Source organism: Gambusia affinis, linkage group LG14 (assembly GCF_019740435.1).
Source record: "Gambusia affinis linkage group LG14, SWU_Gaff_1.0, whole genome shotgun sequence".
NCBI classification, from domain to species: Eukaryota; Metazoa; Chordata; class Actinopteri; order Cyprinodontiformes; family Poeciliidae; genus Gambusia; species Gambusia affinis.
Window position 1 is genome coordinate 2,960,929 of NC_057881.1, and position 15,002 is coordinate 2,975,930.

At 41.2% G+C, this 15,002-nt stretch overlaps 2 protein-coding genes across 2 annotated transcripts; both read left to right on the forward strand.

Annotated features, from left to right (window-relative positions):
• The first annotated feature begins 17 nt into the window (after nucleotides 1-17).
• On the forward strand, nucleotides 18-8,750 carry kifc1 (kinesin family member C1). Its single transcript, XM_044139235.1, is given in 19 exon segments — nucleotides 18-124; nucleotides 1,422-1,511; nucleotides 1,681-1,777; nucleotides 1,880-1,933; nucleotides 2,026-2,051; nucleotides 2,383-2,558; nucleotides 2,656-2,705; nucleotides 2,708-2,778; nucleotides 3,364-3,531; nucleotides 3,670-3,794; nucleotides 3,842-3,901; nucleotides 3,976-4,133; nucleotides 4,136-4,203; nucleotides 6,131-6,295; nucleotides 6,386-6,524; nucleotides 7,346-7,485; nucleotides 7,560-7,633; nucleotides 7,769-7,844; nucleotides 8,098-8,750. Coding segments are annotated over 18 exon segments (1,776 nt in total). The 5' UTR covers nucleotides 18-124; nucleotides 1,422-1,427; the 3' UTR covers nucleotides 8,143-8,750.
• Nucleotides 8,751-9,457: 707 nt separating this feature from the next.
• On the forward strand, nucleotides 9,458-14,632 carry zbtb22b (zinc finger and BTB domain containing 22b). Its single transcript, XM_044139236.1, has 6 exons — nucleotides 9,458-9,639; nucleotides 10,757-10,972; nucleotides 11,655-12,353; nucleotides 12,693-12,971; nucleotides 13,642-14,372; nucleotides 14,425-14,632. The coding sequence occupies exons 2-6, from the start codon at nucleotides 10,757-10,759 to the stop codon at nucleotides 14,630-14,632; spliced, it is 2,133 nt and encodes a 710-aa protein (XP_043995171.1). The 5' UTR covers nucleotides 9,458-9,639.
• The last annotated feature ends 370 nt before the right edge of the window (nucleotides 14,633-15,002 follow it).

Genomic DNA, 15,002 nt, shown 5'->3' on the forward strand with positions numbered 1-15,002 from the left:
ACGCTACCAGCCAATCACGGCAGAGAATCCGAAGCGTTCGCCAAAACAGTTGCATTTCAAATTCAAACGGACGGAAACATCGGATCTAAAGGGACACTGGGTGAAGATACAGATTTGTTTTCAGGTACTTTGTTCTTAATAGATCTTTTTTTTTTGACTATCTTAACTGTTGAATAGTGGTTTAGAAGCCACGCTTAAACGAGTAATGCTTACGACACTTTCATAAGTTAGAGTTAGTTTAGTGCCAAGATTAAGCTAAAAGAAGCCCACGTCAGTATCAACGCGGACGTTGGTTATTGATGTCCGATGGATTAGTCGGGACGAGGTAATCAGTTTGGACTAAATTGAAATTATTTTTCTGCGAGTTGACCCATGTACAAGGGGGAAAAAATGATGTACAGAAGAACTTGTTCTGCGTCCTCTGTTAGCAACACACCCAAAAGCTCTCCTAGCACTGGACACACTTATTCCGATAAAGCCTGATTTTCTCGTTTTGTTTATGCTAATTTAGTATTCGAGACCTCTGTGTTAAGTTACATTGAATGAACGCATGAGATACGTAAAGTCTCAAACTATATTTTGAGCATTTTAAGTCAGTTGAATATCTGTGTCGGATATAAACATCGATGCATTCATTTCGAATTCTGTATTATTATTATTATTATTATTATTTATACTTTTGGTGCTATAAATGTATCCAATATTTCATTATGTGTTTTAATAGTTAAAGCTTTTATGCATAACTAATTGAGTTGTGGTTCTAGGTCAGAAATTCTAGAAACCGTCTGTATGTTTGTTTAGATTGACAAGAACGTAAAAGATTTATGGCACGATCTAGTAATTACTTATACTTATTTAAATTCTATCTATGCTAAATATTTAATATTTAGATGATCAACGTTATGTTTTCGACTATTTATTTACTGATATTTGGATTTTAATGAATAAATTTGTACAAAAATCTAAAAGCAGTACTTGTTTTCCAGATGTTTTTTTGATACTGTACAATATTTATTTTCTTCAAACTACTTTTTATTCAAAAAGTAGTTTTGACATTAATTAATGTCAACATGTGTCATGTTTATTTTAAACTATAAATGAATGAAATAAACAAATGTTACATTTTTCGGAGAATAACAAAATTATAAGAAGTTAATATTATAATGCAGTTGGATTATCTTCTCAGGTAGCCTGTGTGCTGAATACTACTTAGATTTTCTAACAGTTTTCACTCAGCTGATGTGTGGCTCTCCTTCAGCTTCTACACCTTGACTACTCTTGACTTTTTGTGTTTTTCCTGTAAGATTTTATTCGCCTTTCTTCTGCCAGCTAACCTACAGTAGACTCCTGCTGGGTTGTGACCTTTATTTTCTCTTTTGTGATTTTTCTACTTTGACCATTTCATTGTCCTCTGTCCTCAGCTGACTATGTCCCGACTGCCAGTCATGTCATCGAAGAGAGTTCTTGCCAGCAGCAGCTCTGAGAACTCCCTGGACATGGCTCCTCTGCAGGTTTGTGATAAAAACACTTCCTACGTCTCAGTTTGATTCTGTCAGAAGCTGTGGAGAAAATACATTTGCAGTGTTTCCATTTTCATGCATAAGTTTGTGTGCAGTTTGTTTCTAAACCAGAATATGTGTCAGTGATGGTTCTTTGTGTCGTCTTGTTGTGTTTTTGCAGAAGAGAATGCGTAAGGACCAGGAGCCCCGCAAACCTCAGGCAGCTGCAACCATCATAGGAGACAAGCGACCCGCTGCTGCAGCCAGAGCACCGCCCTGTACGTTACTTAAGAATTTCTCCATGTTCAGAACCTAATCTCCACCAAAAGCAGTGAACAGATCATATTGTCTTGTTTTAATTGTTTGGTATTTATCAACAGATAGACCAGTTAGAGGTGCAGGAGCTGCCACTGTGGCTGCTGGCCCTTCCAGAGGTCAGATGTCCTGTTATTAGTGTTTGTAGCAGATGGTGGTTCTGACGGAGATTCCTGAGTATAATGTTATGGTTCTGTAAAGCTGCCAGCAGTAAACAACCTGCAGGAGCAAAACCTGGTGAGAAACTGCTGACTGTCGTCTGCTTTAACGGGGAAAATATCTTTTTGTTCAGTAATATTCTTCAATATACAAAATATTTGCTATTCTAGAACTTTGATGTTCTGTTTGGAGATGCTGATTCTGGATTATCAAAGTTATCTTTTTACTGTACATGCCATAGAAAAACATGTTTATGAATATACATATGTTTGAACAAGATGAGTCTCATTTCATCTTGTTCAGATGACTTTAAGAATCAATACCATATTTTTTATGCTTCACTGATTAATGGATTTTATAAATGTAAGGCTGAAGCTGCTAAATTCAATAAATCAAATTTAATTTGGAGCCACCATGGGACCTGAAGGGTAAAGTCAATGACATGGAGGGTAAAATCCGCAACTACCAGACCAAGTACAGGTCTGTAAACGAGGAGAACGAGGCGCTGAAGGACTCCGTGGCTCAAGGCCAAACCAAAGTGTCCGAGCTGGAGCAAGAAGTCAAAGGACAGAAGAGGAAAATCAGGTATGAGCAGATTATTTAGTAGGAAATGAATTCAGTGCAGATTCTTTTAAAATTTTTATATGATGTGATGCTAAATCTTGATTTCTTGCTGGTTTAGTGAGTATGAGGCGGAGCTGCAGATGTTGTCTGGAGTTCAGAATCAGCTTGAAGAAGCGTCCTCCAGAAGGAGCTGTCCAATTTAGAGCAGAAATATAAGGTCATGGAGCTGCAGACTCTGAAGGTAACGCAGAATTCTGCTCCAACCTGCTGGTTCTGGACCGGTCCAAACACCTGAAAAATACGTTACTATAACAATCACACCTGGTCTAAAGAGTCTAACTGGTAGAGAACTGAGAGGATATGGTTTTTGTTGGGTACCTTGAAAATATACTTTGATAAATTTTTCTTTGTTTAAGCCTGTCAGAGTCGCGTAGCAGATGAAAATTCTGTTGTTGGACATGCTACCCTTTTTAATGTTTTTTAAATAAAAGTCCTAACTGGCACTTTTGCTTGTTATCCCAGTCAGAGCTGAATTATACTTTTTGAAAAGCAAGTTAGGTTACAGACTCCATAACTTACTTGTATTATTGTATTTTAATTAATTTTGGTTATATAAAATATTTTCTAGTGTTAAATGTTCTTTAGAAGTTAAAGCTTTTTTTCAGTCTTGAAGAATGTAACAGCTTTAATATGCCATTTTCATTACAACACTTGAAAATGGTCTCAAACTGACGATATTATTGTTTATTGCAGTAATTTTGATATAATTTATCGTCCAGTGAAGTTTATTGTGACATGCCTGTTTTTTGTTTTGTTTCCTCTGCAGATGAAGCTGTCTGTGCAGGAATCAACGATGACTCGACTGCAGGCCACCCTGAGAGACAGAGAAGAAGAAGTCGGCTCCCTGAAGGAAACGGTGGCGGAGCAGAGAGACGAGCTTCACGCCGGGGAGATGGAGCGCCGGCGGCTCCACAACACCATCCAGGAGCTGAAGGTGGGTCGCTGCTCACCCTTAAAGGCCCAAAAGATCTGGGTCAAATCCGTTTCATTTAACCAAGTTGAGCTGTTTGCACCGGTTAATTTAATGTCTAACGTTGAATAAAGCTGAAAAGAGAATCGTTTCGTGTTTCAGGGAAACATCAGGGTGTTTTGTAGAGTTCGTCCACTAGAAGATGGAGGCCTGAGTAAACACATCCAGCTGGCAGCCAGCGACAACAAGTCCATCATGCTGGCCAAAACTGAGGAGGTGGGAATATTGTAGCAAAGATCTGCTGCTTATCGCCATGCCAACACAAAAACATCAGACTATTTAAACTGAGTCTGGCGATGAAGAATTATCACTTTAGTTTCGAGGGTGTTCTCCGGCTTCACAGCAGGAGGTGAGCAACATCAGCTCGTTAACAACACCTGCTGTGATTCTGAGCGCTGCAGAGAAAAGGCCTCATGGGAAGGTTTTGTTTTCAGATCTTTGATGAGATCTCCTGCTGGTGCAGTCGGCTCTGGATTGTGACAACGTGCCTGCTGCTTTGCCTCTGCACTGTCAGACAGGAAGTGGGAAAACCTACACCATGGAGGGAGAAGTGGACGACAGGAGGAAGTCGTCATTCCCAGAGCCGTGCAGCAGATCTTCAGAGCCGGAGACAAGCTGAGCTCTCAAGGCTGGGAGGTTAGCTTAGCTTCACCTGATTCAATTGTTTTTAACCTTAACTAATGAAGTCTGCTTAGATCTTCTTTTAGTGTTGTAGTTTGGCCACCACCCTGCAGAGGGCGCCACTGGTCAACCTTGAGTAGAGCCAGTTGATACAGAAATAATGATGGTGGGACCATAGCGTAGCGGGAAAGAGAAACAGTTCAGAGTCTGGTTTGGGATGCAAAATGTACTTTATGCAGTTCTGTTTAGAAATATAAACACTCAAAAACCTCCTTAAGTTTCACGTTAGCAGCTCTCAATAATGTGAATGCAAAGTAAAAATCAGATGTTTACTTTGTGGCTCTTGGTTACCAGAATATGTGCTCATCTCTTAGCAACAGATTAACAACAAATATTGTTATTGTTAAAAAAAACATAAGATTTCCTTGCAGAAAAGTGAAAATGTTTTTCTTTTATTGTCTTTGCTGATAAATGTATTATAAAACAGACATTCAATGCAAAAGTGAAAACCTGATTTATTCTTTGTGGCAGTTTGTTACCAGAAAAGTTGCTCATCTCTTAACACCAAATTAATAACAAGTAATATTATTTATAAAACATCAGCATTTTTGAAATACTGCTTAGACAAAACAAATTTACAGTTGGTGAATTTTGCGAGAGTAAAAATCAGATGTTTACTTTGTGGCACTTGGTTACCAGAAAAAGCGCTCATCTCTTAGCAACAGATCAACAACAAATATTATTGTTCAAAAAACATAAGATTTCCACTGCTCATTTGAAATGCTACTTATCATATACCACCTAAGAATTGTGCAGTTGGTGAATTTTACAGAAAAGGGAAAATGTTTTTCTGGTAAATGTATTATAAAACAGACATTCAACATAAAAGTAAAAATCAGATTTATTCTTTGTGGCAGTTCGTTATGAGAAAAAGAAACACTCATCTCTACACCAAATTAATAACAAGTATTTATTATTGTGCATAAAATGTAAGTTTAAAAAAATAAATAAATACTGCTTATCTGCCAAGACACAAGAAATGTATAATTGGTGAATTTTGCAATAAGTAAAAATCAGATATTTACTTTGTGGCACTTGGTTACCAGAAAATGCGCTCATCTCTTAGCAACAGGTTAACAACAAATATTATTGTTCAAAAAACGTAAGATGTGATGCCCTTATTTTAACAGCCCAAACATATTGTCTGTTTAGGAGCATCAATTTCCTGAGTCATTTTGCACTTCCTGTTTGCTCTGGTGCCGTTTTATGTATGTTAGGTTTTCCATCAAGATGGCGTCGCTGTAGTTCTAAAATTCTGCTCAGCCCTTTTCTGTAACTGAGTTTTCCACCATCTCTGTAGTTCTCTACATCTCTGCTCTCCTCAGTGTTTGCTATGATAATTAATCCTCTCTGAAAACTGTGAGTGAGACACAGAGGGCCAGACAAAATTCTCTGTTTTTGAATCTGACACAAAACGGTATCAGTTAGAATTTGTTTTGATTTGGTTTGGGTTTTTTTTTTGCTACTTACGTCGCCATGGTTACTCAAAGTGCCAACAAAAGTAATAGCAGCCCTCACTGGATCGAGCCGTACATTTTGAAATGTAGATTGTGAATTTACATTTTACTCAGCTGACAAAATAATGTTAAAATGTAATGATTTTTTTGCTCAAGGCTGCCGACCCTCTTGGTACAAAGGAACCCTCAGGCTTTTGAGAAAGTTGCCACAAATGAGTCATTAGTCAATCAGCTTAAGATTAATTCATTAATCAATAACTTGCATCCCTATCAGAACTGTTTTTCTTTGTTTTTATTGTTTCTGAAATCTATAATTCACTGAAACTGTTGTCAGACTCTAAATAAATGTTGAAACCTGTTTGTTTTCATGTCTAATGAAATCTTCCTGCTCTCTAACCTTTAATCCGTTTTGTTCTCGTTCTCAGTTCATCTTCACTGCGAGTTTTGTTGAAATCTACAACGAGACCCTGCGGGACCTGCTGTACACCGGCAAGGCCAGCAAGAGGCCCGAACACGAGATCCGAAAGACGGCCAGCAACGACGTGACCGTCACCAACCTGACCTACCAGAAGGTCCACAGCGAGGATCAGGCACGGCTCCGTCTGAGGATCCTGGTTCTACAACACCGTCAGAGAACAAAATGTAAAGACTTACAGAAAATCTTCTGCTTTTTCCTCCAGGTTCTTGGTTTGATCGCTTTGGCCAAAGAGAACCGCTCCACGGCCCAGACGGCCCAGAACGATCGCTCCTCCCGCTCACACTCGGTGTTCCAGCTGCAGATTGAGGGAGTGAACGCTGGCAGGGACATGAAGTGCAAGTGTGAGTGTTTTTATCTCCAAATGACAGAGTTTGTTCACCTTTTACACTTAAAATCTTACTTCTGATTGGTGGGAACAATTTGCTCTTTCTGATTATTTCAAGCAGGACTGTAGAGTTTCAGACATTCACTAAGAAAGATTCTGGAATGGGCTGACATTTCAGTTTGATTAGACATTAAACACTCAAATTTAATCTCCTTCCTGTCACTGAATGCATCATACACAAATGTTACCAGGTTGTAGCAACAACACTCTTTAGTGGGGAAGCGGCTTTTCAGAGAACAAGTTTTTCATTGAGGATCTAAAATTAGGTCAATGGAAGCAGAAACGTAAGAAGTTGTTTCAAATGAGAATATTTTCTACCACATCTCAAAACGTTTCTTTCATTCATTTAGACTGAAAAAGAGCCAGAGGTTTTGTAAATGAAAGGATATAAACAGTTCCTCTGTTTTATCATTTTAAGTCTTCAGTCTTTTTCATCAAACTTCCTTCTATTGAGAATGGAAGATTGTTTTAGTAATGCTAGCCATGCTAATTTCAATTATTGCTACTAATCGATTATTAAAGCTGGTTAAATTTAACTTTCTAGCTTTTCTTTCCTTTGTGATTTCTGCTCCTGATATAAATACCATCAGAAAAATATATCATAATAAAAGTTAACATTAGTTTCTGTGTTAATCCTAAAGTAGAATGTTGATGTTGACAAATCAAAACTTTAGAACAACGGAGATTATAAATCAGCTCCAGAATTGAATTGCTGCACCTGTTCAGGTGTGATGAACTGAGTCGTTTCCTGGCTGATCCTCGTTTCCATGGTTACAGCCACTCTTTGTCTGGTGGACCTGGCCGGCAGCGAGCGAATGGTGAAGAGTCAGTCTCAGGGAGAGCGCTTCAAGGAGATGACGTCCATCAACAGCTCCCTGTCCAACCTGGGCATCGTCATCACTTCTCTGGCCAACAAGGTGAGTGAGACCTGGAGGGATTTATTCACAATGAGCCACTTTTCATTCTGCTTCTAAAACAAAAACTGTTTCAGGAGAGCCACATCCCATACAGGAACTCCAAGCTGACCTACCTGCTGCAGAACTGCCTGGGAGGAAACAGCAAAACGTGAGTTCTTCATCATCCACTGTTTAAAAGATGCTTTATTTAAAATACATCAATCAAATTATCTGAAGAAACGTCAGCCGTGTTGTTGTGATTTGGTTTCCTGGTTTCTGATGGTTTTTATTGTTTCGCCTCCAGGTTGATGTTCGTGAACATTTCTCCAGAGTCGGACAGCTTTGGAGAAACACTCAACTCTCTGAGGTTTGCCAGCAAGGTCAGTCAGTTTGGTCTCAATTAGTTACCATGAAATAAAACATTTTATTTCTAATCCACAGAAACATGATTTCACTAAAACATTGTTCAGTCAGTTTGTTGAAACATGGCTGATATCGGGGCTTATTCAGTGATTCATAGTTGGATGAATCCTTCATGTTTTTCACCATCCTGATGAGTTGCTGTATAAATACAGATGAATGTTCAGTTCTAACATAAAAAGCTTTTAAATTTTTGTTTTGCTGTTTTTCCAGGTGAACGATTGCGTCATCGGCACAGCGAGTTCCAACAAGAAGTAGATCCAAGTTTTTACATAAACATGTGTTTGGTTTTTTTTCTACTTTATTACTATAATCAGTTGTTTATAATCAGATGTTTGTACTCGATTTCTCTCTCATAAGAAATGAAAGCTTTGGTAAATTCTCAGGGCCTCTTGGTAATCACTAACAGATTTTTAAATGTTTTTCTCTCACCACTCTGTAAATTGAGCCATGTGTACATATTTGTTTGTCTGTTTTTAACCTCTCAGACATTAAATATCCATCACTGGTGTTTTTAGGAAAAAGGTTCATTTTATTTAGTAATTTCTGATCTTTTTTAAAAAAGTATGAATAAATGAAGAACAACTGCAAATCAATGTATTGATGTTGTCTTTATTCTTATAATTCAATTTCTATAACTAATAGTGTTTGGTTCAACCTGCAGCAGTGATAGATATTTAATACTAAACTAGATTTAACTGTTATACTGTTTTAGGCTTTTACTATTATTTTATGTTTATTTTCCATTTACAATATGTTTAATTGTTGTTATAAGCACATTTATTTAGTTTGTTTTTTTTGTCTCAAATTCTCTGAGTCTTACATGCATCCAAAAATCAGAACATATTAAAAATATTCCACTTTGACTGGTTTTCAGTAATACTTTTATTTATTTATTTTTAAATAAATAAACATATTCAAAATAAGTCATAACTCGTATAATACCAATAACTGCTGTATAATAACAGGATTTTGCTCAGTTGTGGTTTGAACTGGAACCAATTTTGGATGAAATATAAGATTTACATTAACACTAAAGGATTTTAAATAATATAAATTACAACATTTAATTTCCCTTTGAGATCAATAAAGTATTTTTGAATTCCAGGAACAAACGGACTTTTATGGGTTTCAAAACAAAAGTAAATGGAGGATTTATGTCAGATTTAAAGATATAAAATATACTCTCTATACGGTGCAGATAAATAGCTGCAATATTTGTTTACATGGAAAAAATGGAAAAAGACGTTTGAATAAACCCAGAGCAGTGAAGATGCTTCTTGTGACGTCATCACAGCAGCATTAGGTGGTTTATTTCTTTTTATTCAGTTCGCTTTTTAAACGTATTTTTTGTTAAATTTTTTGTATTTCTTTACCAGCTGTAATTGGATATTTGTTAGTGGAGGATAAAAAAACTGACTAGTAGCTTTAAAAATCTGTGAAAAAATTTTTTTTTGGTGTGGGAGTTTTAAGATTTTATATATTTTTATTAAATCTTCATATCCTTTCTGTGATTATCGACGTCTTTATGAAAGCTTTACTTTAAATATGTGATTTTCTGTCGGCCAAAGTCTGGCCCGCCTGTCTGGAATGGCCTTAAAGGCGCAGAGTCGCTGTCTGCAGCCGCAGGGATCCGACGGGCAGCGGGTTCGGTGAAAATGCGCCAGGAAGTTCTGGTTCTGGGTGACCTGGCAGCGGTTCCTGCCCTCGGCTCCCCCACACACCGGACCTCTGAGGGCAGCAGGGACTGAAACGGTGAGCCGAACTTGCTGCTTTTACCTCAGCCTGGTGAGCTAACTGCGGCTAGCAGGCTAACCTCACAGCTGTAGTGATGGAGTCTGACGCTGTTCCAGATGTTTCACAGATGTCTCTGTCAGTCTGGAGCTGACAGTCTCACTCAGGACATGATAACAGATCAGTCTGAGATGTGCAGCTCTGTGAGTGTCACCTGATTGGTTTTAGGCTGGTTTTCTCATGCACTCTGCAGTAAAGTGTTATCAGTGAAGAACCTGCAGAGATGTGCAGCTTTCTGTAAAGTCAACCTGATAAACCAGAACAACTATGTGCTGTCAGTAAATATGATCTGCTGCTTTGTGTCTGATGGGTGATGCATGACATGCAATAGAAACGTTCATGTTTGACTGCAGGATGTGGAAACACCTGGTTATAATGGAATGAGTCTCTGTTGCTGAGTGATCATCTGCAGAATATTTTAGTTAAATGTTGAAAATATTTAATATTAAAGAACATGTTTGCATGTAAATCTCAGTTTGATTCTGTATATTTTGGTTAATTTATGTAACCTGAGAATGCATGTTCTGGTTTGCATAAAAACATTTTCTTCTCTTCAGCTGAACTGAAGTAAACGATACTTTTGCTTCAAAGCAGTAATTATTTGTTTTTAAATGTAATTTTCTAGTTAAAGAGACTGGTAGCTGAATATGGATGGGACTGTAACTGAACAAAATTCTGCATTAAGATTGCATGCTCTCCTTGTGCATGCATGGGTTCTCTCCAGGTACTCTAACTTCCTCTGACATCCAAAAACACGTCTGTTTGGTTAACTGGTTTCTCAAAATTAGTCTTAAAGATGAGTGTGTGTCTCTGTGATGGAGTGGTAACCACTGCTAAGTGTAGACCGTGTTTTGAATGATGACAAAGCTCAGCATTTCTTCTGATGAGACACAGGGAAAAAACAAAGCGGCACAAGGTAGAAAGAAAAACAGGTATCAGAATTAAACCTTGTGGTGTGACCCAGGAGAGATCAGGAGAAGTGAAAAGAAAATCATTAATACTGACATAAAAACTTCAACAAATAGTTTGAAACTTGATGGTTTCAGACTCCAGGATCCTGACAGTTTTCCTCCTGCAGATGCAGTCGGTTCCCATGGAGGTGGGGAGCAGCAGCGGCTCAGGCGGGTCGGCGGTGGAGGTCAGCTTCCCCGGCGCTCAGACCTCGGTGCTGGACAGCCTCAACCGGCAGAGAGAGGACGGCAGTCTGTGCGATCTGTCCATCCACGTTCAGGGTCACGTCTTCAAGGCGCACCGCTGCGTCCTGGCCGCGGCTTCGCCCTACTTCCATGATCAGGTGGGGAAATTTGACCCAAATGGTTCTGAGACAATCAAATAAACGTATTCATAGAAAGATTTGAATACTAGAAAATAAGCTAAATTGTTGCTTTTCTATGAATTATGAATAAATTCTGACATGTTTTCATTCTTCTGGTGATAATAAATCATCCACTGTCTTATTTTTTAATCATATTTACTTAAAATGAATTTTCTTGAAGTAGGAGTGGAAGATATGGACTAAATTCTTTATCATAATATTTTAATATTGTGATGATACAAATTTCAATAATAACTATTTATTACTTGTTTTATGTAACTATAGTTGTGACAGCATTGAATAGTTTTCACAGCCTCACAATTACAAATTCTTTAAGACACCAGTGTGATTTGTTTCACCATGACGGCAGATTAAGATTTGGTGCAAAGAATATTTAGCTAAATTTCCAACCTTTAAAATGGAAAATTGTTTTTTAAGATGTTTTTATTTACAATCTTTCACTTTCCTAAAAATGCTTTACAAATTTGGCGCCCCCTAGTGATGATAAAACGCAGAACCTTCCACATCAGTAAAGTGGTTTCAAATATTAATTGGAATTTATTGTGAATCAGTGATGAATCAAAATCAAAATCATCTTATCATAATAAATTTCCACTTCTGTCTTGAAGCAGCTTAACCCTGACCTTTTGACCCTTTCCAGGTGCTGCTGAAGAACATGTCGACGGTCTCCATCCCCGCGGTGATGGACCCGCTGGCGTTCGAGAGCGTCCTGAGCTGCGCCTACACCGGCCAGCTGCGGATGCTGCGTGACGACATCGTTAACTACCTCACGGTGGGCAGCGTGCTGCAGATGTGGCACATCGTGGACAAATGCACCGAGCTGCTGAAGGACGGCCGCGCCGCAGCGGCGGCAGCAGGAGGAGGAGGAGCGCGGGACGCAGCAGGTGGAGGCGGAAGTTCGGCCAATCCCGGCTGCAGCAGCAGCAACGGTGAAGCTGGTGGAACTGGGACCACAGGTGGTGTTCCAGTTGTAGAGCCCAATGACCCCCAGAGGGCCCCCCAACCCTCCAGCCGGCCCTCGGTGAGCGAGAGCCAGTCGCCCAGCAGCACCAACTACTTCAGCCCCCGAGACGGGAGCAGCTTCCTGGGGGGAGGCGCAGCGGCAGGGGGGGCCTCTCTGGATGGAGGCAGGACCAGTAACACTCCCAGCTACTGCACCCCATCAGGGGGAGAGGAGGCCCTGCTCATCGAGGAGGAGGAGGAGGAGGAAGAGGAGGAGGTCATGTACCACCACAGGAAGAGAGGAAGAGGAGGAGGCAGCAGGAGGAGGAAGAAAGTCAGCTCAGTGTTGGAGCAGGAGGTCGGAGTCAGCGACAGCTTCGGCGTTTCCTCCTATCAGGTCAGATTTCAACTTTGAGTGAGATACTGGAATTATGATTCATAAAATAATTATCTAGTCAGGGCAGTAATTAAAAAATATACAAAAAACACTAAAACAATGCAGCTATTGCATTTTAGGCAATAAAATGTTAATTTTCCTGATTTAAAAAAGGAATTAATTGTTTATTGGAATCTTTTAATGTATTTTTAATATTGTGTAAAAAGGCTTGAAAAATGTGTTTCTACATTTTATTTATTTTGTCCCACTAATTATCAGAATAATCGATTAATAAAATAATCTTTAGTTTACTTCAGTGATAAATATCAGACTGTATTTTGCATCTCTGTCCCTCTGCAGGACGGCGAGGACTCGGAGGCGGCGCTGCAGAAGCGTCCGACCTACAGCCAGCCCAGCATTATGCCGCGGAAGCAGTGGGTGGTGGTGAAGACGGAGCGGACGGAGGACGACGACCTGATCGTTGTGTCCGGAGAGGAGGGCGGTGAGGATGAGGAGGACGAAGACGAGAGGGAGATGGAGCTGCTGAGGGAGCGAGAGAGAGGAAACTTCAACATCTCCAACATCAGGAGCCTTTCAGCGGAGCTGGCGGGCCGAGCGGAGAGCGACATGGACTCACAGGTCAGCCGGTACCAGAGTCCGGTTCCTCCTGACATCTGGAACTATTCACAATCTTTAACGATTTACATTCAGGAAATTACTAAAATAATAATAGATGAATAATTGTAGATTATAATTTTGTTTTTACACAAAATTATCTGAAAAGTGTGGCATTCTTTTTTATTCAGCCCCCTTTATTATGATACCCCTGAAATAAACAGAAACCTTCTTTCTTTCTACTTACAAATTGAACACGAGTTTTTTTTAAATTTAGTGTAAGATATTCATACATCAACAAGGTTGATGGCGGAGAAACAATTTACTGTTACAAGAAAACTGCTCATCATTGGTGGGCATGTTAACTAGCCTGAGCATTCCCAATAGGCTATGCTAGCAGTGCCAAAGGGAGGGTGATTGACAGCGTTAAGACCCGCCTCCTGGCTCTGATTGGTTGGTTCTAGTCGGTGTTGGAAGAGTTCATAATTTTTCACAGATTATCTCAGTAAAACTGTCACAGCTGGATGACAGTTTCAACAAATATGTAAAAAAAATGTTTTTATAAAAGTTACAGCTTTAACATGCCATCCCTATGGTGCAGCATGGTAGTGGCAGCATCATGCTGTGGGCATGCTTTTCTAGAATCAGTTCTATGATTTAGTTAACAGATCTGACCTCTGACCTTTTCCTGCAGGTGGATTACTGCCAGTCATCAGAGGACTACCTTAAGTTTGAGGGCAGCCTGATCGAGCAGACGTTAGCCCAGCACCTTCATGACGGCGCTGCGGGTCAGAACCAGAACGCCAACCGGGCCGTGTCGGCCCTGCTGGGCCAGGTCCAGTCCGCGGCCTCGGCCCGGGCGCAGCTCTTCCCTCTGGACATGCAGGGGAACCAGATCCTGCTGTACAGCCAGGCGTCCGGCCTCGCCCTGGACCCGGCCGCGCCGCCGCTGGGCGTGGCCGCCGGCATGATGGGCGGAGCCTCTTTCAAAACGCCCGGCCTGGAGCACGGCGCCGTCCAGCTGCAGACCGGATTGGGTCCAGATGGTTCTGACGGTGGCGGGGTCGGAGGCGGAGCCGGCGGTGGCGGCTCTGGAGGAACCGCCAAGGTGTTCATGTGTCACTGTGGGAAAACCTTCACCCACAAGAGCATGCGGGACCGGCACATCAACATGCACCTGGACCTGCGGCCGTTCCACTGCCCCGTCTGCGCCAAGAAGTTCAAGATGAAGCACCACCTGACGGAGCACATGAAGACCCACACCGGCCTCAAGCCCTACGACTGCCTGGGCTGCGGCAAGAAGTTCATGTGGCGTGACAGCTTCATGAGGCACCGCTCACACTGCGAGAGGCGCAGCGCCGACGGCGACACGGTGGGGGGCGGGGAGGGAGGGAGGCGAGGAGGAGGAGGAGAGGAAGGCTCGGAGTTCAACGCCTCCACCCACCTGCTGCTGTCAGGGACGGGTGACGGAGGTCAGGGAGGAACGACTGCAGCTGCTGCTGGACAACATGGCGGAGGAAGCAGTCACCATGGCAACACCATGGCCGCTGCCACAGGGGCGATCCTGGGGGTCGTCTCCCAGAGTCCGGGTCCGGATCACGGACCAGGAATGTTCAGAGGGCTGGGATTGGCTAGAGGTGTGTGTGAGGAAGACGTGTGTGAGGTCAGCGCAGGCAGCAGCGTGACAGACTGAAAGGGAACCAATGGGAGCCCGGTTCTGAAGGTTCTGGTGGGTCTGATGGTTCTGAAGGTTTTGATGGTTCTAAAGGTTCCAAAGGTTCTGATGGTTCTGAAGGTTCTGGTGGTTTTGATGATTGTGATGGTTGTGATGGTTGTGAAGGTTCTGATGATTCTGGTGGTTCTGATGGTTCCTGCTACTGTTTTATCCTGGAAAAAGAGAAGAAGAAGAAAATAAGAGGAAATGCACTTTGTTGAAACTCCTGTTGGAGAAATAATCTGAAGGACCGGAAGAACCTGGACATTCGGATCGGCCTTCATGGTGGTTCTGTTTCAGTTACTTTTGACTTAAATGACCCAGTTTCTTTTGCACAAACA